At 38.5% G+C, this 26,030-nt stretch overlaps 1 protein-coding gene across 1 annotated transcript in view; it reads left to right on the top strand.

Annotated features, from left to right (window-relative positions):
- TTN (titin) overlaps positions 1-26,030 on the top strand; it is a 379,890-nt gene that overhangs the window by 282,847 nt on the left and 71,013 nt on the right. The window contains exons 206-241 of the mRNA XM_078681496.1: positions 245-538; positions 915-1,214; positions 1,309-1,617; positions 1,722-1,912; positions 4,066-4,495; positions 5,604-5,912; positions 6,003-6,151; positions 6,265-6,297; positions 6,416-6,545; positions 6,645-6,944; positions 7,577-7,894; positions 7,984-8,280; positions 8,533-8,832; positions 8,943-9,257; positions 9,344-9,492; positions 9,574-9,724; positions 10,237-10,518; positions 10,611-10,913; positions 11,305-11,607; positions 11,703-11,984; positions 12,074-12,373; positions 12,468-12,770; positions 12,852-13,160; positions 13,244-13,525; positions 14,761-15,060; positions 15,153-15,446; positions 15,549-18,515; positions 18,626-18,946; positions 19,915-20,199; positions 20,283-20,582; positions 22,071-22,373; positions 22,491-22,766; positions 22,852-23,151; positions 23,455-23,757; positions 25,324-25,623; positions 25,732-26,019. Coding sequence (XP_078537622.1) covers positions 245-538; positions 915-1,214; positions 1,309-1,617; positions 1,722-1,912; positions 4,066-4,495; positions 5,604-5,912; positions 6,003-6,151; positions 6,265-6,297; positions 6,416-6,545; positions 6,645-6,944; positions 7,577-7,894; positions 7,984-8,280; positions 8,533-8,832; positions 8,943-9,257; positions 9,344-9,492; positions 9,574-9,724; positions 10,237-10,518; positions 10,611-10,913; positions 11,305-11,607; positions 11,703-11,984; positions 12,074-12,373; positions 12,468-12,770; positions 12,852-13,160; positions 13,244-13,525; positions 14,761-15,060; positions 15,153-15,446; positions 15,549-18,515; positions 18,626-18,946; positions 19,915-20,199; positions 20,283-20,582; positions 22,071-22,373; positions 22,491-22,766; positions 22,852-23,151; positions 23,455-23,757; positions 25,324-25,623; positions 25,732-26,019 — 12,576 coding nt within the window. The remainder of the gene's footprint in view (positions 1-244; positions 539-914; positions 1,215-1,308; positions 1,618-1,721; positions 1,913-4,065; positions 4,496-5,603; positions 5,913-6,002; positions 6,152-6,264; positions 6,298-6,415; positions 6,546-6,644; positions 6,945-7,576; positions 7,895-7,983; positions 8,281-8,532; positions 8,833-8,942; positions 9,258-9,343; positions 9,493-9,573; positions 9,725-10,236; positions 10,519-10,610; positions 10,914-11,304; positions 11,608-11,702; positions 11,985-12,073; positions 12,374-12,467; positions 12,771-12,851; positions 13,161-13,243; positions 13,526-14,760; positions 15,061-15,152; positions 15,447-15,548; positions 18,516-18,625; positions 18,947-19,914; positions 20,200-20,282; positions 20,583-22,070; positions 22,374-22,490; positions 22,767-22,851; positions 23,152-23,454; positions 23,758-25,323; positions 25,624-25,731; positions 26,020-26,030) is intronic.

A 26,030-nucleotide genomic window follows, 5' to 3' on the forward strand; every position in this document is an offset into this window, starting at 1 on the left:
TATACTACTTTTTCAGCTGCACAGCACCAATCAAGATCAGATTCCCAGTACACCACCCTTGCAGAGAGACTTGCTCCCCATGACCTGGCAATATTTCTTTTCACCACTTTCAATACAACCATCAGCCATGTTCTCTGGTACTTCGACCAGTTCTCCTCAACAAATTCACGATTTTGATTTCAAATCTTAACAATTTATCAAGCAGATTTGCATAATAATTTGTTCATGTTACTCTGTTTTATAGATGTTCCAGGCCCAGTACTTGATCTAAAACCTGTTGTTGTTACAAGAAAAATGATATTACTCAACTGGTCAGATCCTGAAGATGATGGTGGAAGTGATATCACAGGCTTCACAATTGAACGGAAGGATGCTAAAATGCATACATGGAGACTACCTATAGAAACAGAAAGATCCAAATGTGATATAGTGGGTCTCCTAGAAGGACAAGAATACATGTTCCGTGTTATTGCCAAAAATAAATTTGGTAGTGGTCCTCCTGTTGACCTCGGACCCATTCTTGCAGTTGATCCTCTTGGTAAATAACTTATTGCAATTTTTAATTGCTCATATTAAATTTCTATTTGCGTTATTTTGATCTCACCCCTGGATTTTCATTTCCTTATAGTATTATCCTTTTGTTTCTTTGATTAATTTTGTTTAGTAATCTATCATAATAGGTAAATAATAAGAAATTTCACATTTACCATTACTTAGAAATAAAATCCACTTAACCTTTAAAAAGAATTTGAAAAACCCACAGTACATTTCAGCCTTTGTTGACATCTCAATATCTATCTGTAGATTTGCATTTAAGTTATTTGTTATGTAAGCTCAAACAACCAATACATTTACAACATTATATTTTCTCACATAAAATGTTATGGTTAACATTATTTACTTTTTATGCACAGGTCCTCCTGGTGCACCAGAACGATTTACATATACAGAAAGAACAAAGTCAACCATTACCCTTGATTGGAAGTATCCTCGTAATGATGGTGGTAGCCCTATTACAGGATATATTATTGAAAAGAGACGACATGATGCAACTGAATTTGAAAGGGTTAACAAGCGACTGTGTCCAGATACATCATTTGTGGTAGAAAATCTTGCTGAACTGCACATGTACGAATTCCGTGTTCGATCAGTGAATGCACTTGGTGAAAGCGAGCCATCACTTCCCCTTAATGTTGTTATTCAAGATGATGAAGGTATGCCTACTTATACATATCAATAATTCTACTATTATAATGCTCTGCAATTGCTTAGTTTGCACTTAATATCTCTTTTTTTTTTTTTTTTTAGTTGCTCCTACTGTAACATTGCGTTTGACCGTCCGGGGTGATACCATCAAAGTAAAAGCAGGAGAACCAGTTAATATGCCAGCTGATGTAACAGGTCTTCCAATGCCGAAAATTGAATGGACAAAGAATGATGTGCCACTTGAAAAATCAACAGAGGCTCTTAAGATTGACAAACAAGAATTATCAAGAAGCGAAGCAAAAACAGAAATAAGTATGCCTGCATCAGCTCGAAGTGACACTGGAACCTACGTTGTGACAGCATCAAACCGTCTGGGAACTGCGTATCGTTCAGTACATGTTGAAGTACTTGGTAAGTATTTATTTACATAAATACTACATATTTTAGAGAACTAAATATGTGTCTACTGTTGTCATGTTTTAACACATTTCTTTTTCTCTATTGTGATTAATTAGATCGCCCCTCACCTCCAAGAAATCTTGCTGTTACTGACATCAAAGCTGAATCATGCTATTTAATTTGGGATACTCCTCTGGACAATGGCGGAAGTGAAATTCTCAACTATGTTGTTGACAAACGAGATGCAAGCAAGAAGAAATCTGAATGGGAAGAAGTCTCAAACACTATTGTTGACAGGAGATTTGGGGTAGGTTTGCTTTTTAATACTCATTATTTATATTGAAGCATTACTTAGTTTAGAAACCATGATTTATGTCTCCAAAATGTTTTCAGAAAAGCACTAATTGAGAAATCCTTCAGTTGAACATGACGGATGAGCTGAGGCATGTGCTCTTAATCAATAAAATAGCAATCCCTGTTTAGTAATGCTGCAAAGAACTTTGAGTCCCAGTTTACTAAACAAGGACATTTTGACAAGCTATATGGACTTTCATATTTAAGATGTTTTGTGCAGTCTAACCTAATGCTCACTTTAGTTCTTTCATATTGCTAGTAATAGCAACTAAAACTGCTATACAGTTCTTTATATGATATCACTATATTGTGAATCTCACCATAGGTAACCAACAATACAGAGGACGGTCTTTTCTAATGCAACATCCAAAGTGTGTGTATGCACAAAACAACATGACAGACTCGATGTTGCAGACATATTTGTAAAGAACCCACAGTAGAGAGGATGTTGGATGTTGGATGTTGGACTGCATTTGTCTTCAGAAAATATGAGCTTGCAAATATTGTGTTTCTGCTTCACAATTTTTAGTGTTCAATTTATTTGTATTAGCTTCAATCTTAAGATAGATATTAATAGAAAAGATAATTATAAAGCAAGGTGTGGCTACACTTGTAGCAAATTCCAAAAGTGGGGAGAGCAACATTCACACTCCACACCCTGGTGCACTGCATTTATTTCCGATACTAGATCCACCATATATTTATCCGTTTGTCTCTTACTATTTTATCCATATTCTATCCTCAGCTTTATCATATTATCTTCTGTAATTCTGTCTGTTCCACATTGTCTCCAAATTGCTTTTGAAACTTTACGTATCAACATGTGCCCATCCAGGCCTCCTTGTAAATACGATCCATCATGTACACTTGTAGCAAGGCATTCTAAAATCCACGACATACAGATGTAATGAATAACATATCTATAACTATTATAGCAATAATGAATATTCTAGACCGCATTATCAAAGAAGGCAAGGGAGTAAAAGGAAATTATCATAATATTATTGCTCCTCTTTAATAATACTGATATCGTCTGCAAACTTGGAGAAGCAGGTGTTTAGTAAATTGTGGGCATATTATCAAGAATGGCGATAAAAATATGCTCTTGTGAATTCCCATAGCAGCCCATGTTCTGGTGTTAACCTGGGCTGCTATGGGAATTCACAAGGGCATATTATCAAGCCCATTATCGCCGCTTTAGCTGCAATTTTCTGCCGCTAAAGCGGCGATAATTATAGCGCCATGCTTGATAATATGCCCCTTGGTTTTAAAAACAACAAGACTTTCCCTAATGAATTTGCTAAACAATGGAGGATCACAAGCATAGCAGTGTGACATTACATTGAGGCAGTGACAAAATCTGTAAGAGTCACACTGTGATTGGCTGGCAAATTATTATGTCATTCCTTACAAAGCCACTATGTGCATTATAAGTGATCATTCCATAAACTGCATGTTCTAATACAGCATTAATTAGAATTCTAGCTAGCAGCATCATAAGGTAATTTCTCTACATGCAAGCACAAGGAAAAGGGACAAGTGGCGTTAAGGAGCAATTATCTAAATGATAATGCTGTGTACTCATGAGTGATCTCTTAAGAGTTTACATTAACTACATGCTGTTAGCCTAATGTAAATGCTAAGCAGTTTTTATTGGCAAGAACTGTTGATTAATTAAGGCATCAAAACTAGTTCTTTGAAAACAGCTAAGCATCACCAGATCAAGCTGTGAGAGTCACAGCGTGATTGTTTGACAAAACCATTATTACATAAGAGGCTTCAGAGTTATGGAATGAAAACAATCTTGGCACAACCAGTTACAGTACTCACTGTGAAGTTACAAATTGATCTAGCCTTTGACTGCATATTAAAATAATGAACAGAGCTTTAAATTAAAATATGGAAAATAGTTTTATAAAATATGTTTAAAATGTAAAGCTATCCAGACATCGGTTGAAGGAGGGGGTATAGAGGGTAATGAGTTGTGCAAAGTGAGGCTGCTGCTGATCATCACATGGAATAAAGTATACTGTATAACTGCAAATGTTGTTTCTCATCAAAACTAATTAAAAGGCTTAAAAAAATGCACTATCATATTTATTTTAGGTATGGAACCTCATAACAAATGGTGAATACCAGTTCCGAGTCAGGGCTATCAACAAGTATGGAACAAGTGATGAATGCCTATCTGAGAAAGTGGTCATCAAGGATCCTTTTGGCCTTCCCGGCCCACCTCAAAAGCCAACAGTTTCAAATTGTGATCGATCTTCAATGTTGGTGTCTTGGCAACCACCTGCAGACAATGGTGGTTCCCCAATTACTGGCTACTGGCTAGAAAAGAGAGAAGTGGGTGGAGTCTACTGGGGACGAGTTAACAGAGCACCAGTAACAAAACCAGCATTAAAAGCCCTGGAATACAATGTGCTGCGATTGATCGAAGGTGTTGAATATCAATTCAGAGCAATGGCTGAGAATGCTGCAGGAATTGGTCCCCCAAGTGAGCCTTCTGATCCTGCCCGCGCTGTAGATCCAATTAGTAAGTACTGCATTGCATTAAAGCAGTTTTTTATATGCCTGCTCAAAAATTTAAAGTTAAACTTTGTTTTTTTATTGACCTTTGGTTTCAGTTTTTGAAAATATATCATTATAAATGACAAAATGATTACAATATTGAAATAAATTGAGATGATGAACTGGATCACAAAGGTTGATACCATTCATACCACAAGCTAGTAATCAAAACCCTGATTTCTGAAATTACTCTATGTGTTAATCCAGTAAAAATACCAAAACAGATTATTTAAATTGTAGCTGAATATTGTCAGGAGGAATCAGAAAATAGTTAGTAAAACAATTTTTGCATTGTGTTCTTAATCCTTGAGGCAGGCCTTTTAATGAAATAAAGTCCTGACTTTTTAACCAAGAGCATTTTGCATGCGAGACATATAGCCCACGCTTGCAGTACAAGTGCCAAAATGCGAAGTGTTAGGTAACAGTTTTGTGAAAGCCCTACTGATGAAATCGTAAATGCAAACAACCAAACAATTGTGTTCTCAAATGGCAACAACTTGGTTTAATCTATCTGCAGTGTTGGTCATGTACTGCCACTGTTTCTACTTGTAAATAAAAACAGGCTATATAATGTTAACATAAATTTTTATAGCACTGTTTGTGACAAATGAAAACAATGACTAAATGACTTTAAAAAGATCACAACACTGAAACAATGCAAATACGTTTTACAAACTTGGCCTAATATTTCTTTTCAATAGAAAAGAAAGTAAAGAGGATACAGAATGAGAAAGAGAGAAAGCAGGAGACTACATATATTATTATGATTTAGATCACAAATGTGCCATTCAATATTACTGTAAAATCTGTTACTATGTGCAATTGTATTTGATGCCTACAAACCACTCTGCTACTCTGCTCTGCAGGGTTGAAAATGTACTATACAAAAAATAAATAAAAGGATTTCATATATAGATGAAACATTTATACACAAATTCACTAACATGCATTTTTAAAACATTTCAAGACAGAATTCTCTCTATAAAATCATTTAACTTTATGATTAAATGTGTTGAAATGCTATTCAAGAAAATGTGGTTTTCATTTTGATTTATTTTTCTCTTCCTTGACAGATGTACCAGGAGCACCATCATGTCCTGAAGTTAAAGACAAAACAAAATCAAGTGTGTCTCTTGCTTGGAAACCACCAAATAAGGACGGCGGCAGTCCTATCAAAGGATACATTGTGGAAATGTTGGAGGAAGGTACCAGCGATTGGAAGAAGGCTAATGAAGCAGACAAACTGTTTCCTACTTGTAATTGTGTGATACCAAATCTTCAGGAACTCAAAAATTACAGATTTAGAGTGAAAGCTGTGAATGCAGCAGGAGAGTCTGAACCAAGCCTTGCCACCACAGACATACCAATTAAGGATATCCTAGGTAGGGCTATTTACTTGTACTCCCAAATACTGTTCCATGCTTAGTTAATGTCATTATTAAACAATACCACTTTTTCAATTCTTTTTGTAGAAGAACCTGATATTTCACTTGAGATTGGAGCACAAGACCTTCTAAATTGCCGTGCTGGTACACTAATCAAAATTCCTGCTGTTATCAAGGGGCGACCAGTTCCTAAAGTATCTTGGGAGTTTGAAGGACTTGCAACAACTGCAATAAAGGTAAAACACGCACACATAGATACAGCTTATGCTTTTAGATCAATCTAGTTTATAGTGAAACACTTCCACATGTGTTTATGTCATTATTTCCTATTGTTTTCAATTCATTTTAGGACCAAGTTCATAATGTCCCTGAAGATGCACAGGTAGAATTTTAACTTTTTGCTTTTCATTATTCTTAATTTGCAGACAATATGTCACTATGATGTGAGGCTGATGCAAGAATATTTTAACTACAGTGATTTGTATTTTTTCTCCTGGCAGGTTCAATCAACTGACACTTCTTCAATTGTGACCATACCTATATGCAACAGAGGTCACTCAGGCAGATACAGTATAACCGCAAAAAATAAAGCCGGGCAGAAGACTGTCAATGTTAGAGTAAACGTTTTGGGTAAGCTCATGAGCTCTTTCACAATTAATCAGTGTACTGTAACAATACAAAAGTATAGTGTGCCTTAAACATATGTTCATTGTTATTTGAATTTGGCAGATGCACCAGGACCACCAAAAGATCTCAAAGTCAGTGATCCAACAAGATCTTCCTGCAAACTTTCATGGAAAGCTCCAGATAATGATGGTGGTGACAGAATCAAGAATTATATCATAGAAAAGAAAACAGTGGAAGGGAAGGCCTGGGTCAAGGTTACTAATGACTGTGGAGGCACCTCATTTGTTGTACCAGATCTAATTGATGGGCAAGAATACTTCTTCCGGGTGCGTGCAGAAAATCGTTTTGGCGTTGGCCCTCCAGTTGCAACTATTCAAAGAACCAAAGCGAGAGATCCAATTCGTAAGTTTCATGAAATGTACCATTTTCCTATGATAATGTTCACAACTTTGTTTTCAGATGCATCTAAGAGTGTATTTGAGTGAACTTTGTTGTGGTTGTGTAAGACAGAAAAAACAATATTTAGTAAGGAAAACTGTTTTTTGTGCATTCTACATTAAATAGTGCACACCTGGAACATGAATGATAGGTGTAGCTGAACTGGGAAAATCGTTTTATCTGAGAAATGCCTATGCATGTAAAGTTTCAAAATAATCTCATAATTCGAGATTTCAGAATAAAATGCTTATTTTCATAAACAAAATCAGTAACTCCAGATATGTTAATTTTTTGCATAGATTGCTATCATTTGAATAATAAAGTATTTAAATACCAGAAATCACAAAGTATTATGGTGGGTAAAATCTAAAATGAATCTACCATATCCTGAAATGGTGTAGAATATAAACAGTGTAGAATGTAGGGATGGTCACAAGCTACATTTCAGAGTTTTTCAAATCATTTCACTTTAGGGTGAAGGTAAAAGCATTCTAGATGAACTGTTCAAAGAACATATTTTCTTTAGTCTCAGCATGCGCTGTAAAACATTCTGCATACCAGAGATATAGGTTTAATCAAATAAAATATTTTTGTAGATCCACCTGATCCCCCTACAAGACTCAAGATTGGCCTTGTGACAAAGAACACTGTGGCTCTCACATGGAAACCTCCAAAGAATGATGGTGGTGCTCCTGTTACACATTATATAATTGAACGATTAACCTGGGACCCTACAGGACAAGGAAAGGAATCCTGGAAACAGTGCAATAAGCGTGATGTTGAAGAAACAAAGTTTACTGTGGAAGACTTGAAGGAGGGTGGAGAGTATGAATTCCGAGTCAGAGCAGTCAATGAAGCAGGAACCAGTAAACCTTCAAATACTGTTGGGCCACTGGTTGTAAAGGATCAACAATGTAAGTAAAATACAAATCAGTTTACAGAAATAAAGATTTTTCAGGAGGATGGATACAGAAACTCAAATGTTATCATTTTCTTTATTCAGGCCCACCATCTATTGAGCTGACAGAATTTCTTGAGGCTGAAGAAAAGACTGATATCAGTATCATAGCGAAAATAAAAGGCGTGCCCTTCCCCACACTAAAATGGTTCAAAGCGCCTCCAAATAAACCTGATGACAAAGTACCAGTTCAGTTTGACCAACATGTCAATAAAGTTGTTGGTGAAGATTCTTGCACCTTACTCATCCAGCAGTCACGCAGAAGTGATACTGCATTGTACACTTTGACAGCTGAAAATAATCAGGGACAAGATTCAAAGGAGATGAGGCTCAATGTTCTTGGTAAGTGTATTATAGAGTTTTAATATGCCCATGTGTTTGAAAATTGTTTCTCCCTTTTAAACAACGTGACAATATTCTACAAAAGGTCTTAGTTAATTATAGTTTATTAGGACATTTAGTCCTTCCTTTGAAGTAGTAAAAAAATAAAGGACGTTTAAACACTTCAAAACTTCAAACAAATAAGACATTTTTAGTTTCAAATGAAATTAGATTGCAAACTCATGTTTGATAAACCTTTGTCTTTAATACCAGGCCGCCCTGGACCGCCAGTTGGACCCATTAAATTTGAAGCCATTACCGCTGACACAATGACATTAGCATGGCTTCCACCAAAAGATGACGGAGGTTCCAAGATTACCAACTACGTCATTGAGAAAAGAGAAGCTAACAGAAAGACATGGGTTCATGTAACTAATGAAGCTAAAGAATGCCTCTACACAGTACCGAAGTTACTGGAAGGTCATGAATACATATTTCGTATTTTGGCTCAAAATAAATATGGAATTGGGGAACCACTTGACAGTGAGCCCGAAACAGCAAGAAACCTGTTCTGTAAGTATGCAATTAAGTGAAAATAATGTAGATTTGTAAATGCCAGTTTGTTAAATGCAACACTTTCAAAAACATTCTTCCTTAATATTATGTATTTTGATATTTTACAGCTGTTCCAGGACAATGTGAAAAGCCTACAGTTAGTAGTATATCACGTGATGCAATGACTGTCAACTGGGAAGAGCCAGAATATGATGGTGGCTCTCCAGTAACAGGCTATTGGTTGGAGGCGAAAGAAACAACAGGAAAGAGATGGAAAAGGATTAACCGGGATCCCATTAAAGCAATGCCATTTGGTGTCTCTTTCCAGGCAAAGAACCTTATTGAAGGTTCTGAATATCAATTCCGTGTCCTGGCTATTAATGCTGCTGGGGTTGGTCCTCCAAGTATGCCGTCTGACCCAGCTATGGCCAGAGATCCCATAGGTAAAAACTGTGGACAAATACTCTTATTGATTTCAAGTTTGCCCTGGAGATAAAAAAGCTGATATACCCTCATTTTATTTTTATAGCTCCACCTGGTCCACCTATTCCAAAGGTCACTGACTGGACAAAGTCAACTGTGGACCTGGAATGGGTTCCACCATCAAAAGATGGGGGGTCTAAAATCACTGGATACTTTGTTGAATATAAAGAAGAAGGAAAGGAGGAATGGGAAAAGGTAGGTGGTGTATCATCTTGGGCTTAAGGTGTCCATGAGTTTGATAGAGATATATGTAAAGTGATATTTCATTTCATGCAGGCCAAGGACAAAGAAGTAAGAGGCACAAAGTTCGTTGTACCAGGATTAAAGGAAGGAGGTTTCTACAAATTCAGAGTCAGAGCAGTCAATGCTGCTGGTGTTGGTGAACCTGGTGAAGTTACAGAAGTTATTGAAGTCAAGGACAGAATAGGTATGTTACATTATTTTCAATGCACACCGTGAATATATTTGTGTTAGGCTTGTCTCTGCAATGTTCTCATTCATCAAACAGTAGTTAGGAATTCACACAGTCCAGGGCTTCTATTGCAAATCTGTGGAGCAATATTATGTGATACAAAGCTAATGCAGTGAGCTGCAAAAGTAAAGTTAAATAGATTGCATGAATGATACTCAATAAACAGCCCTACCAGAGATAATTGGTGACTCCTTTCGTTTTTAGTGTTCTGTATGGCAAGGTTTGGTTAAAACGCAGCTTTCAGCCACAGAAATGTATTGATGTAACTTAGCTGTAGTCACAGGTGTGAAAAGTGAATAGAAATTCCGGGAAGAATGCTATGGACAAAATGTTAGTAAAAACCAGTATGTTGCATTTTACCTAAGGATAAATAAATATACTTCTGTTGAATCTTTGGAACACCAATTTAAAAAAAACTGCACAAGTGAAAGCTTTGAAACTCTGATGTTAATTGTGTTTTCCTACAGTACTTCCTGATATCCAGCTAGATGCCAGTGTCAAGGACAGAATTGTTGTTCATGCTGGCGGGGTTATTCGAATTATAGCATATGTGTCTGGAAAGCCTCCTCCACAGATCTCCTGGAGCCGAGATGAAAGGCCTTTACCCGCAGAAGCTGAAATTGAAACAACATCTATAAGTTCTTCAATGGTCATTAAGAAGTGCCAGAGAAGTCACCAAGGCTATTATACACTACTTGCTAAAAACGAATGCGGAGAAAGAAAAAAGACAATTATTGTTGATGTATTGGGTAAGTACACTAAAAAAAAGCTTTGATTTATTTATTGTATTTTGCGATTAGAAAAAGGATGTCAAACAAAATGTGCTTTTCTCTTTCCGCAGATGTTCCTGGCCCTGTTAGTGAACCATTCCTTACAGAGAATCTAACTATCGACTCATGCAAACTCACATGGTTCTCTCCAGAAGATGATGGTGGATCCGCAATAACCAATTATATCATTGAAAAGCGTGATGCTGGCCGCAGAGGATGGAGTCCAGTATCATATACAGTGACAAGGCAAAATGCAGTTGTGCAAGGATTAATAGAAGGCGTGGCTTACCATTTCCGCATAGCAGCAGAAAATATTATTGGCATGGGCCCATTTATTGAGACTCCAAGAGAAATTGTTGTTAGAGATCCAATTAGTAAGTCATTTTTATGTATTACAATATTTCTTTTGTATTCAGGTTCTACATTTCTCACATTCATTTGTTTGTCATTACCTTCTTGTCTCATAATTCAATATGACATATTTCTTATGACATTTTTGTAAATCTGTAATTTCCTTATGTTTCCGAATTGAGTTAAGACGCTTTCTTTACAATGTGATTGGCAATTTCCTTGGACTGAACTTGTTTGATAAATTCAAAATAAAATTGTTGGTAATGAACATGCAGATAACAGCAAGCAGGTCTTGAAGGTAGATTCGGTGTACATTAAAAGTGGCAAGCTACTGCTTGACAACTGCATAGCTGAATATTCTGATGACACACCCATGTTTGGCACTGACTAGTGTTTTGTTTTCTTTATTTGTAGCTGTGCCCGAGCGTCCAGAGGATCTTGAAGTAACAGCAGTAACCAAGAACTCGGTCAGTTTAACCTGGAACCCACCTAAGTATAACGGAGGATCAGATATAACCATGTATGTTCTAGAAAGTCGTCTCATTGGAAAAGACAAGTTTTTCAAACTTACTAAGGAGAAGATGCTTGACAGAAAATACACTGTTGATGGTTTGAAAGAAGGAGACACATATGAATATCGTGTAAGTGCTGTCAATATTGTTGGACAAGGCAAGCCTTCATTCTGCACAAAACCAATCACCTGTAAAGATGAGCTTGGTATGTACTTCTTTTCCTTTTAATCAGAAAAATATATATCTTGAAATATGTTCCCACCTATTTTGTACTACTAATTTTTTCTATTTTAATTCTAGCACCACCAACACTTGAGCTTGACTTCAGAGAGCAACTTATTGTACGAGTTGGTGAATCATTCAGCATGGATGGAAGATACACTGGCAAACCAGCACCGAAGATTACCTGGTTAAAAGATGAACTGATAGTTAAGGAAAATGAACGCACAAAGATAAAAACAACACCAACAACATTATGCCTTGGAATACTGAAGGCTGTTCGTGAAGATTCTGGAAAATACTGTGTGATTGCAGAGAATGTCACTGGAGCTAGAAAGGGTGTTTGTCAAGTGACCGTTGTTGGTAAGATTTTTCTTATGTAACAATTAAAGAAATCTTTCCAGTGTATGTAAAGGATAGAAGATGAAGTACCTGTTCTTGTTTTTTAATAGATCGTCCACAGCCTCCAGTTGGCCCTGTCATTTTCGATGAGGTTCACAGAGATTTCATGGTTGTCTCATGGAAGCCTCCTCTGGATAATGGAGGCAGTCCCATTACGAATTATATAATTGAAAAGAGAGACACAAACAGGGACCTCTGGATGCCAGTCACATCTGCAAGTAGCAAGACCACCTGCAAAGTTCCAAAACTGATTGAAGGAAGAGAATATGTTATCCGCATATGTGCTGAAAATATGTATGGAATAAGTGATCCACTGATTTCTGATGAAATGAAAGCCAAGGATCGATTCAGTAAGCATGCCTGCGCTAAAACCCGTGTCACTTATGAGAATTCATGCCTTTCTTTACAGTAATTTGTAACATGTATTTCTTCATATTTCAACAGGGGTTCCTGAAGCACCTGAAATGCCAATAATTAAGGATGTTACCAAAGAATCTGCCTTGGTAACTTGGAATAGACCACGAGATGGGGGAAAGCCTATATTTGCCTATATTGTGGAAAAGAAGGAAACAATGTCTAATCGATGGGTCAAATGCTCAAGAGTACCCATTTATCCAGACACTCAGTATGTAGTTACAGATCTCTTGGAAGGCTGTGAATACGAATTCAGGGTTTCTGCAGAAAATGAAATCGGTGTGGGTGATCCAAGTCTACCATCAAAACCAGTCTTCGCTAAAGATCCAATAGGTATGTATCATAGTTCTTCAGAGTACATCCTACTGATGCTTACGTGACATGCAGGTATGTAATCTAAGGTCTGTTTTACAGTTAAACCAGGTCCACCTGTTAATCCTGAAGCAATAGACAACACGAAAAATTCTGTTGCCTTGTCTTGGCAACCACCACGACATGATGGCGGAGGAAAGATTTTTGGTTATATTGTTGAATACCAAAAAGTTGGAGACGAAGAGTGGAAGAAAGCAAACCACACAGCCGATTCCTGCCCTGAAACAAATTACAAAGTCACTGCCCTTACAGAGGGAGAAACCTATAAATTTAGGATAATGACGGTCAATGCTGCAGGTGAATCAGAACCAGCTTATGTACGTGATCCAGTTTTAGCTAAGGACAGACTCGGTAAGTAATATTTTTGTCAATTCTTTTCTGAACAACATGTAACAACATTATCTTTGCATAATACATGTTACTGTTTCTTACAGAACCTCCTGAGTTGATGCTTGATGCTAATATGGTGCGTGAACAACACATAAAAGCTGGTAACACATTAATACTCAGCGCACAGATCAAAGGAGTACCATTCCCAAAAGTATCTTGGAAGAAGGAAGATAAAGAGGTCTCAACTAAAGCTGACATCGAGGTCACACCTGTTGGAAGCCGGTTGGAAATTCGTAATTGTATGAAAGAAGATGGTGGCATGTATTCCCTCACTGCTGAGAATGAAGCAGGATCAAAGACGGTCTCAGTGAAAGTAGTTGTACTAGGTAATACGTCGTTCCTTCTAATCTTCTTTTTCAAAAGTAGAAATATTATTAACATTTGCCCAATGTATAATATATTGTGGGGCAGATTTATATGCCCATTGGGACACTTTTGCACCGCCGTTTTGTCAGGTTTTGTGACGCAGCGGCTGCGTATACAATGCACCAGCTTGCGGTCAATTTACAACGTGACGCATCTAGAGAGATGCATCACCTTGTAAAGCTCGTGCCAAATTATACCTGAATCAGGTATAAAGTATGCTGGGAGGGCGTTACCACACGGGAAAGCCTCACAGAAGTGACACAGTGAAATCTACAAGATTTCACTGCGCCACATATAGTATTTCACTGCTTCAAAATCTTACGCCTGCTTGGAGCAGGCATAAGGAGTGACGCAGTGTATTTTATATAGGCCTGCCCAAGCATTTCTGGAATTACGTCGTGCTTGCGACACAACTCCAGCAATGTGTGACTCATGCGCTGTCAATCCTTGTGCCATGGTGCTCCGTATTATAACTACAGCGCATCTATGGTGGTGCAAGGATTTCTTTGCCCGGCGCAAGGAAACTGACGCATCTCTGCTCTAGCGCAGAGATACATCCCCTTCTTGTAAATAATCTCTTTGTACTTACTGGGTGCATGTTTCTCTCTGAATTAGGGCTTGCGTGAAATAATGTAACATAATGTAGTCCCATTTGTTTAAGACACAGATGATGCATTGTAAAATAAACTTGTCCTTTAAATGGCATTAAATGAGTTTGCACTCTACCTTGTTTTGTCATCCTAGCCATTTTCTGAAACTTGATCTTATCACTTGTGCAACTGTAATCCCTGCTGGCAAGGCATTCACATAATGCCATATACCAAGAGAGCCCTCAAGGTGGAGATCTACAACATATTAGTAGTAGAAGGGAGGACAGCTGTTTCGAGGTGGTAACATGGTGTTGAATGGATATAATGGTGATATTCTCAGTGCAATACACTATGAAATGCATGAAGAGCATCCGTGCTGCTTATAGAGATGCAGAGGGAGAAATATTAACAAATGTTTGAAGTCAATATAAGGCCTGTTTTATATCAGCAAGTTTGGATGTTGTAAGGGCTATCCATACTCACAAAGCTCATAAGAACACAGCATTAAGAACTGTAAATCCTTAGTGCAAATGGAGCAACTGATCCATGTTTTTTCCCAGCAACTGATCCAGGTTTTACAATTTGCTTCCTTTTTTTATTTTCAGATAAACCTGGCCCACCCAAAAATCTAGTCATTAGTGAAGTCAGAAAAGATTCTTGCTATCTCACTTGGAAAGAACCAGAAGACAACGGAGGTTCTGTCATTACAAATTATGTGATTGAAAAACGAGATGTTGCAAGTAACAACTGGATACCAATTTCAACATCATCCAAAAAGCACAGCATAATGGCTAAACATCTAATGGAAGGCGCTCAGTACCTGTTCAGAGTTGCTGCTGAGAACCAGTATGGGCGAAGTACTTTTGTAGAATCAACAAAACCAATGAAGGCAATTGACCCAATATGTAAGTATCATCATAAATTGGCGGCCTTTATTAAACTGTAAACTATGTTTAGATTAGATCTTGTTCTAACAGCGTTTTTCTGTTTTTAAAAGATCCACCTGGGCCTCCAAAGAATCTACATCATGTAGATTTCGACAAGACTGAAGTTTCACTAGCTTGGAATTGGCCAGATCGTGATGGAGGCTCTGAAATCACAGGATTTGTTGTTGACTATCAAGAAGAAGGAGCAGATGACTGGATTCCATTTAAAACAGTTTCCATTCCAGAGTGTGTCGTAACTGGGTTACAGAATGGCAAGATTTACAAATTCCGCGTAAAAGCTCAGAATGCTGCTGGTCTCAGCCGCCCAGATACTACTATACCAATACAGTGCCAAGAAAAACTGGGTAACTATTTATTTGTAACATGTATAAGACAATGTAACATGCTTTATGGATTCCATTATTGCATTTCAAATGTCTTATCTCTTTTCTTGTATACATTTTCAGTGCCTCCAAGCGTGGAAGTAGATGTGAAATTAATTGAAGGCCTTGTTGTAAAAGCTGGAACCACTGTACGACTTCCTGCAATCATGAGAGGAATTCCTGTTCCTGCTGCTAAATGGGTAACTGATAATGCTGAAATTAAATCAGAAGGGAACTACTCCATTGTTACTGACAATTACTCAACAGTGCTTACCATCAAAGATTGCACAAGAAAGGACACAGGAGAATATTTGCTTACAGTTTCAAACATAGCTGGGAGCAAGACTGTGGCCCTACATCTTACAGTTTTGGATGTTCCTGGTCCTCCAACAGCACCACTCAATATACTTGAAGTAACACCGGAGCATATGGTTATTTCCTGGCGACCTCCAAGGGATGATGGAGGCAGTCCAATCATGAACTACATAGTTGAGAAACGAGAAAGCAAGAAAGAAACCTGGGGCATTGTCAGTTCTGGAAGCACTAGCATAAAGGCTAAAATTCCACGGCTCCAAAAGGGATCTGAGTATATCTTCAGGGTCCAAGCAGAGAATAAAATTGGAATTGGAAAGCCACTTGAATCCAAACCTACTATTGCTAAACATATGTTTGATCCGCCATCACCTCCTGGGAAACCAGTTGCATTTGATGTTACCGAAAATGCTGTAACAGTTTCTTGGACAATACCAAAATCTGATGGTGGTAGCCCAATAAGTGGATACATCTTAGAACGTAGAGAAGTATCAGGTAAATGGGTACGTGTGAATAAATCACCTGTGCTTGATCTGAAATTCAGAGCTACTGGTCTATTTGAAGGCAACACATATGAATTCAGAGTTTTTGCTGAAAATATTGCTGGCTTAAGTAAACCATCACCTGTTTCTGATCCAATCAGAGCATCACGTCCTATTACACCACCTGGCCCTCCAATTAATCCTAAACTTAAAGACAAGAGCAGAGAAACCGCTGATTTAGTCTGGACAAAGCCAACAAGGGATGGCGGAAGCCCAATTTTGGGATACGTTGTAGAATGCCAGAAGTCAGGAACTGCTCAGTGGAATAGGATTAATAAGGATGAGCTCATCAGACAATGTGCATTCAGAGTACCTGGTTTAATTGAAGGAAATGAATACAGATTCCGCATTAAAGCTGCTAATATTGTTGGAGAAGGTGAACCAAGAGAATTACCAGAATCTGTTATTGCCAAGGACATCCTTAATCCTCCAGAAGTAGAACTTGATGCAACTTGTCGTGACTTGGTTACTGTTAGAGTGGGTCAAACAATTCACCTTTCTGCAAGAGTAAAAGGGAGACCAGATCCAGACATTACATGGTCTAAGGATAGTAGAGCATTTGCTAAAGAAGCAAGAATTGAAATGAGTCAAGACTTTCCACATGTTGAAATGAACATAAAAGGTGCCACCCGAGCAGATCATGGCAAATACACAATTACAGCTAAGAATAACAGTGGCCAAGCTCAAGCAGCCGTTCTGGTTAATGTGCTTGACAGGCCTGGTCCGTGCAAGAACCTGAAGACAAGTTATGTTACCAAAGACTCTTGCATGGTAGCGTGGGAGAATCCAGATGATAACGGTGGTTCAGAAATTACAAATTATATTGTAGAATGTCGAGAACCAAGTCAGAGAGGATGGTCAATAATCTCTTCAGATCTTACAAAACGTCTCATCAAAGCATCACTTATAGAAAATCATGAATATTTCTTCCGGGTCTGTGCTGAAAATAAAGTTGGCCCAGGCCAGGTAATTGAGACTAAAACACCAATACTTGCCATTAATCCAGTGGAAAAGCCAAGCGAGCCACAAAACTTCCGTATTGAAGACATTGGAAAAACATTTGTTCTTCTTAAATGGAATAAACCAGACTATGATGGTGGTAGCCCTAATATAACCTATCATCTTGAGAGAAAACTTAAAGATGGTGATGAATGGGAACGAGTCCACAAAGGCAGTATTAAAGAAAGAGTATTTATGGTAGACAAGTGCATTGAAAATCAAACCTATCAGTTTAGAGTCCAGGCCAAGAATGAAGGCGGGGAAAGTAACTGGGTAAAGACAGACGAAGTTGTTGTTAAAGAAGAAATACAGAAACCTGTACTTGATTTGAAGTTAGCTGGAGTGCTTGTTGTAAAAGCAGGCGAATCAGTTAGACTTGAAGCTGGAGTTAGAGGGAAGCCACAACCAGAAGTTGTGTGGGCAAAGGACAAAGATGCTGCAGACTTGAGTAGATCTCCTAGAGTTAAGATTGAAACAACAGCTGATGCCTCGAAATTTCTTCTTACAAAATCAAAACGTTCTGACACTGGTAAATATGTTATTACTGCAACAAACCCAGCAGGTTCTTTTACGGCATATGCTCTTGTGAGTGTTTTGGATGCCCCTGGAGCAGTAAGAAGCCTGAAAGTTTCTGACATCTCAAGTGACAGATGCAAAGTTAGTTGGGAGCCACCAGAGGACGATGGCGGATGTGAAATACAAAACTACATTTTAGAAAAGTGTGAGACTAGGCGTATGGTCTGGTCTACATATTCAGCCTCTTTATTAATGCCACAAGCACATGTCACACGTCTTGTTGAAGGAAACGAGTATATCTTTAGAGTACGTGCAGAGAATAAGATGGGTGCTGGACCGGCAACGGAGACAAAGCCAATTATTGCTAGAACAAAGTATAACAGACCAGGTCCTCCTGATGCTCCAGAAATTACTAAAGTGAGCAAAGAAGAAATGACCGTAGTATGGAATGCACCAGAATATGATGGTGGGAAATCAATCACAGGCTATATCCTAGAAAAGAAAGAAAAACTGTCTTTAAGATGGGTTGCTGTAACGAAGAGCCCGATCCCAGAAAGAAGAATGAAAGTTGGAAACCTGATCCCAGGTCATGAATATCAGTTCCGTGTCAAAGCTGAAAATGAAATTGGGCTTGGAGATCCAAGCTTGCCATCAAGACCAGTTGTGGCTAAAGACCCAATAGGTAATGTATGGAAGGATTGATGTTTGTAATTCTGTTAAATCAAAACTATATTTAAATGATTTCAGCTATTTGTTTTCGATGTCAGCACCTATATCTTTTATTATTTGCAGAGCCACCTGGTCCTCCAACTAATCTGAAGGTTGCTGATAGCACGAAGACCTCTATTACTCTTGGGTGGGGAAAACCAGTTTATGATGGAGGTGCTCCAATAATTGGCTATGTTGTGGAAATGAGACCCAAAGGTGCAAGCACAGCTCCTGATGAAGGATGGAAAAGATGTAATGTGGCTGCACAAATAGTCCATACCCAGTTTACTGTCACCAGCCTTGATGAAAAGCAAGAATACGAGTTTAGGGTTTCTGCTCAAAACCAAATTGGAGTTGGTCGACCTGCAGAGTTGAAAGAAGCTGTGTCTCCAAAGGAAATACTTGGTAAATGTCCAGTCTGTCTCTACGTGTTCAAAAAATGTACTCTTTTAGAATAAAAAATGGTGTTATTTAGTATGCCTTTTGCAGTACAAATGTGGCCTGGGGGCAATAGACTGATCTACAATTAAAAGACAGTTAAAAGTGTAGACTAATGTACCTAAATAAAAAGATGTATCACAGATACAAAAATATATTTATAAATATACAGTAAAAGTGCGTGGTGTGAGTTACAAAAGGGTTACAGTATAAAATAGGGCCCTCGAGAAAAAGAAGACCAAGGTAGATAAAGAAATAAGAGGAAAAAGAAGTGTGTGAGAGAGTAGGCTAGAAGCAGCTCACTGTTATCGTTTAGAGGGGGTGTTGCAAGTAAAGCACTAGGGAAGAAGGGAAGGATGATGAAGAAGGAAATATAGCTTTCAGGTTTGCAGAGAGAATGCTGGCCTTCCAAGGCTTTCAACTTCCTAGTCAAATAAAAAATGGTTCTTGTAAGTACTTAATAAAAAATCCCATGTCAATCTAGCTTAAAAAGTAAGCCTTTGAAATATTCGTAAGATTCGGATTGATGTTATCAAATAGTTTACAATGGTGACAAAGCGAGCTGCTGTATGCAGAACTGGAGTTAGGAGGCTGACATAATCAAGACTTCAGTGTAGAAGGGATTGTGCTATGGTTTTGAGGTTGCATTCATTGATTCACCTGTTATCCCCTGCATCAGTCTCCATTGAAACCAGGTACTATCAGCTATACTGTTAATGTGGGCAAGGAGGTCAATTCTTTTGTCAAGAGCGCTGCCTAACGACATCGAGGTCTCACGGATCACAGGATTACAAACAGGAATGTTGCATGAAATAATCCAGAATTGCACTTGAGTGTTGGAGTTTACAGCAGAAATTACAAGCAGTGGGTTTTTTCAATTAAATACATTTCAAATGTTTTAATATTCCAAACTTTCTTTTTCTTCCATTGTACAGAACCACCTGAAATTGATCTGGATGCAAGCATGAGAAAACTAGTCACAGTGAGAGCTGGATGTCCCATCAGATTGTTTGCCATTGTCCGAGGGCGACCTGCACCCAAAGTTACCTGGAGGAGAATGGGCATTGATAATGTGGTCAGAAAAGGACAAGTTGATCTGGTTGATACTATGGCTTTCCTTGTTATCCCCAATTCTACTCGTGATGACTCTGGGAAATATTCCTTAACACTAATCAATGCAGCAGGAGAAAAAGCAGTGTTTGTAAACGTGAGAGTCCTTGGTGAGTAGCCGCACATCCTCTGTAAGAGCAGTTGACCGTTATAAGTGATCTGCTTTTTTAACTTTGTTTTTTCACATTTACAGACACACCTGGCCCTGTGGCAGATTTTGGTGTCGCTGACGTCACAAAAATGTCTTGTCAAATTTCTTGGTCACCTCCTGAAAATGATGGTGGTAGTCCAGTAACACACTATATTTTAGAGAAACGTGAAGTAGATCGGAAGACCTGGGCTACGGTCATTGCTGATATAAAGAAACTCAGCTTCAAGGTGGCTAATCTTGTACCTGGAACAGAATATTTCTTTAGAATAACTCCTGTGAATGAGTATGGCTCTGGTGTTCCAAGAGAGACTCCAAAGCCACTTCTGGCAACAGATCCTGTCAGTAAGTATTGCCATAGATATTTTCTTTTTATTTGTTATTGGTAATAAATTAACGGAGACAAGTCTAATCAGACTGAAACTGAAAGTATTGCATTTAACAGTGACTATAGGAAGAGAAGCAAGATGATTGTGTCAGTGTATTTAAATACTATTTTAATGTATCAGTTTTCTCACAATTCAACTATTCATGTGGTATACTGACCGAAACCGATTTTGCTTCATCCTCTCTCAGTCAAATACCCTATGCAGGCATTATAACTGTATGTGCTCCCTTGCCCAAGAGTCATTCTTTCAACCTACATTGACCCTCTCACATAACAAATACACACAGGGGGCAAGGGACTGTATTATTTGACAAAGGCATGTACCTTTCCATACGAGGGGGTATGCTGCTGAAACAAGTCAGGTCATTGCATTGAAATTCTTTGTGGTTTGCCTCTCACCCATCCTTCGCACAAGTAAGCAAAACAAAGCATGTCAACTAAGGTATACACAACAGGGCATAGCAGGTCTGGGACCATATACTACTTTGTAACTAACAATGGACATTATTTTCCCGCTGCCGTCCTTGATAGACCTTTAACTTGCCAATCAGTTCCTGGACATGACCTTTGAAGGAGCAGCTTGCAATGTGTTATGCCAATTTTAAAAACTATTTACAGCCACTAGACACCACTAACATTAGTTCTTTAACTATTTGGTACTTGTATAGATTACCTTTCCGTTGCATTCAGGTAGTTCAAATCCTGAACTCATTGGAATAAAAGCAAAGAATGGAAATGCTCAAATGAATCTCAACACCTGGCAGTTTCTCTGTGAGATGTTTGCTCGTTGTGACATCTGAGCCAGGGACCAAAATTATGAGAATCAGTATTTTCATGCCATGAAACATACAATTCAGTGCCGCCTTGCCAGGTCCCCATAGTTTGACCAGTGAAAGACATGAATGCCTGGAACGTGTTTGTGGCCTTTAACATAGAGATTTCTAGTAGACACTGCGTTTTGCAGAAATCTTATTTGATAAGTAAAGCCAACAGCAGAGGCCATTTTGAGCTTGGCTGCCGTCAAATCAAATGCGAGTTTCTACAGCGGAAAACAAACTTTCATGATCATCTTAAATAAAATGTATAATGTATGGTCAGTGAACCCAGTACTTTACAGCAGGCAGAGCAATGAACCAGAAAAATAAAAACGTAACAAATATTACAGTTTGGGATTCTTGCTGGGGGATCAGTACATCTGTGTACACGAATCTCGGGTTCAGTTACATTGAGGAATTAGGTTTGCAGGTCACTGAGCCTCACAACTTTAATAACTGCGTAAATCACCCTTCACTTTTCCCATGAAAATCTGAGCCCACGGTAATTTATTAAAATATATTATTTGAAAACATTTTGAATTATCCAAAGCATTACCTAATTAGTGAATGCAACATGAAAATAAATGCCAATGAATGTGCCAGTCTAAACATTTCTTTATTCTCCTTAAGGTGAACCTGACCCACCAAAATCCCTTGATGTTACGGAGATCACAAGGAACACTGCCACGTTAGCTTGGTTGCCACCACTCAGAGATGGAGGATCCAAAATTGATGGATATGTGATTGGCTTTAGGGAAGAAGCTGCCCCGGAAGACAAGTGGATCCAATATTCTGTTGTAAAAGATCTGAGTATTGTGGTAGTTGGACTCAAGGAAGGTGTGAAATACAAATTCAGAGTAGCAGCGAGAAATGCCGTGGGTCTGAGCTTGCCAAGAGAAACCGAAGGGGTCTTTGAAATCAAAGAGCAACTGAGTAAGTGCAAAGAAAGTTCTGTTCTATTTCATTCAGGCAGTGATATCACATGTTTAATTATGCTCTTCTGCAACTGTTTACCAAAAAGTACATTAACGTTTTTAAATGTGTTTTTAGTGCCACCGAAAATATTAATGCCTGAACAAATCAGCATTAAAGCTGGGCTAAAACTCAGAATTGAAGCTCATATATATGGAAAGCCGGCACCTGCTACCAAATGGATAAGAGCAGATGAAGAAGTGATGGTTTCAAGCCGCCTAGCTGTGCACAAGTCACCAAATTCCTCCGTTCTGATCATAAAGGATGTGACTCGGAAAGACAGTGGATACTACACACTAAACGCAGAAAACAGTTCTGGACAAACCTCACAACGAATCAGAGTTGTTGTTATGGGTGAGTTAAGTCTTTATATAATTCTCCTTTGCTACAAATATTCTATCGGTAATTAGGCTAATAGGTTCATATTACATTTCAACAGATATCCCAGGTCCACCAGAACCTCCCTTTGACATTACGGAAATTGATGCTGATGCTTGTACTCTATCATGGCACTTACCCCTTGAAGATGGTGGCAGTAACATCACCAATTATGTAGTCGAAAAATGTGATGTAAGCCGAGGAGACTGGGTCACGGCTGTATCTTCAGTAACAAAAACAAGCTGCAGAGTTGGAAAACTGATACCTGGACAAGAATACATATTCCGTGTTCGAGCAGAAAACCGCTTTGGCATCTCGGAACCTCTACCATCTGGCAGAATGGTGGCTAAATTCCCATTTGGTAAGTTACTATTTGGTAATTGCATGACATTGTCTGTACATAACTTGCAGCAGGCCTATACTGGCAGTAGCAGGCATCAGGCATTTCCCCAGGAGGCTGGAAGGGTGAGGGCTTCTTTTGCAGTGATTGGGGCCGGTTTTGTTACTGAGGGCCGGTTTTGCAGTGGTGCTGCAAAAACAGGGGTGCTTCACACATGCACACCCCTCTTCCTCAAATTGACAGGGCTGCTTTGGTTTCCCAGTCTGGCCCTGACTTGTAGCTTAGATCGCACCATTACTAATCTTTTATTTTGATCTGTTTTAGACGTCCCGAGTGAACCAAAGAACGCACATGTTACCAAAGTCAACAAAGACTGCATTTTCGTGGCCTGGGAGAGACCAGACAACGATGGAGGCAGCCCTATTACAGGATACATTATTGAGCGCAAGGAAAGGAACAGCCTGTTATGGGTGAAGGCTAATGATACCGCTGTCCGCACAACAGAATACCCATGCATTGGGCTAATTGAAGGTCTGGAATATACATTCAGAGTTTCTGCTTTGAATAGAGCTGGAGCAAGTAAGCCGAGCAAGCCAACGGAGTTTGTCACAGCAAGAACACCTGTTGGTAAGTACAATCTTTCAGTAGTCGTGTTTGGTATAAAAAAAAGTGAAGGAGCTTGCACAACATTTACTGGTTGTGTTTTTTTCCCTTAGTTGCCAATGTGATGACTATTTGTAATTTGCTTGGTGTACCCATAGCTAAACACTGTCTCAAAGAAATGACAATTGAAGGGTGGGTAAGTTGTTTGGTGTCATCAGGGTTGACATCAAACAACTTGCTATTATCTAAAGGGAACGCACAACAGGAATAAGTGTACCTAGAAAACAAAAACACAAATGAATAGCTGGATATATGCTTTTAAACCTAACATACCAACCACAATACCTAAAATATTGCATGGACTCTGATCTTCCCCCCACACCTCCACAGTTTAAGGTTCTTTGTATGTTCTAAACCGTCAAACTGTCTGTTACAAATTAGCTCACCATAACCCCATACCTCAGTAGCCATGCTTCAAGCTTTCTCCCATTTGCCTCTTTTGGATGAGCAGTATTAATGGATTTGTAAATTCTACTACCCCATAAAAGAGGCATAACTTCTCATCTCCTATCCAAATTAAAACCACTCACCGTTACCCCAATAGAAGCTGATCCTATAGACACATGCATCTTCACTCCAGGAACACGTACAATTCACAAGGAAATAGAAAGGACACATGTAAGTAACCTTCATATGTTCATATTTAAGATAATAATCAGTCCTAGAAAGAAAGATACAGAATTCTCTCAAGGACTAAGCTTTTTACAGCAGTACTGATAGTTCTATGACACACACACAATTATAGCAGTGGTAGACATGCTGCTTTAAACATTGAAAACTCCTGTTTGGAGGCATAACAACTGAGACTTAAGAATTATGAGATATTAATGCATAGTTGATGTTACCTGCAATTTCATGTCTTAGGCCTGCATTACAAGTGGCCTGGGAAAATAGCCAGTATTTCTCAACCTCCCAGAGTTAGCGATGCAGGACTCACCAATAAATCCAGTGGCAGGAAACGTTCAGTCCCTTAATGGGGAAATACTTAGGTCCAGTTCCCATTACTCCAGTAATTTATAACTTTTTGGTAGAAATCAGCAGGTGAAAATAAACAAATCTGTGGTTCTCCCGTGGATTTCATAAATTCCAGTGGAGCTCTTAAGTCTTTACCGCCCCAAAGGTATTAAATGGCCATTCATACTAAGATCTTTAATCTAGTTCATTTTATCCCATTGAGTATGGTTCTGTTAATGACATTGGTATGGTAGTGAGAAGATTTTTTGTTTTAAATCACCAGCCTAAGCAGCCTCAGGCTCAGTTACATATTGTTTCACAATTGTAATTGATATATATAGGCCATTCATAAAAAATGGAAAAAAACAAATAATAATCTATCTTTTATTACTGGTACAAAAGATATGTTTAAATGTGATAATTAAATCTGTTGTGGATTTTATTTTCATTTAATTCAAGCAGCAGACTTTTGTCTCCTGTCTATTCATATAATTATAGTCTTTTGATTTGTTCACAGCAGTGTTGGTAATTTACAAAGTATAGTTTCCATGGCGTAACATTAACATATTTTTGCAGATCCTCCTGGCAAGCCAGAAGCTCTTGAAATGACTAAGAACTCTGTGTCACTGGTCTGGACCCGTCCAAAACATGATGGTGGAAGTAAAATAGTAGGCTATCTCGTTGAATCCTGCAAACTGCCAGGTACGAAATGGGTCCAATGCAACACCACTTATCATCAAATACCCAGTGAAGAGTACACTGCAACTGGATTAGAAGAAAATGCACAATACCAATTTAGAGCCATTGCCAAGACAGCCATCAATATTAGCAGGCCATCTGAGCCATCTGATCCTATGACCATTCAAGCTGAAAATGGTAAGGCTACTTTACCACATTTGTATTGGCAAAGTTATAAAGTTATCAGTGAGTTGGTAGTCATACCTGAACCCAATGTGTAATATCTCAAATACATTTTTCTTTCAGTTCCACCCAAAATTGACCTGAGTGTAGCTATGAAATCTCTGATTACTGTGAAAGCTGGCTCAAATGTTTGCCTTGAAGCACAAGTGTTTGGAAAACCACAACCAACAACTGTCTGGAAGAAAGAAGGAGAAGTTATAAAGCCATCTGAAGGCATTAAAATCACCACAAAAAGGCACTTATGCACTTTGGACCTGTTCAGTGTCAATAGGAAAGAGACAGGAGAATACACAATTAATGCTGAAAATTCAAGCGGAACTAAATCAGCAACAATTAAACTGAAAGTGCTTGGTAGGTTACTA

The sequence above is a fragment of the Lissotriton helveticus genome, chromosome 3_1, assembly GCF_964261635.1.
Source record: "Lissotriton helveticus chromosome 3_1, aLisHel1.1, whole genome shotgun sequence".
NCBI classification, from domain to species: domain Eukaryota; kingdom Metazoa; phylum Chordata; class Amphibia; order Caudata; family Salamandridae; genus Lissotriton; species Lissotriton helveticus.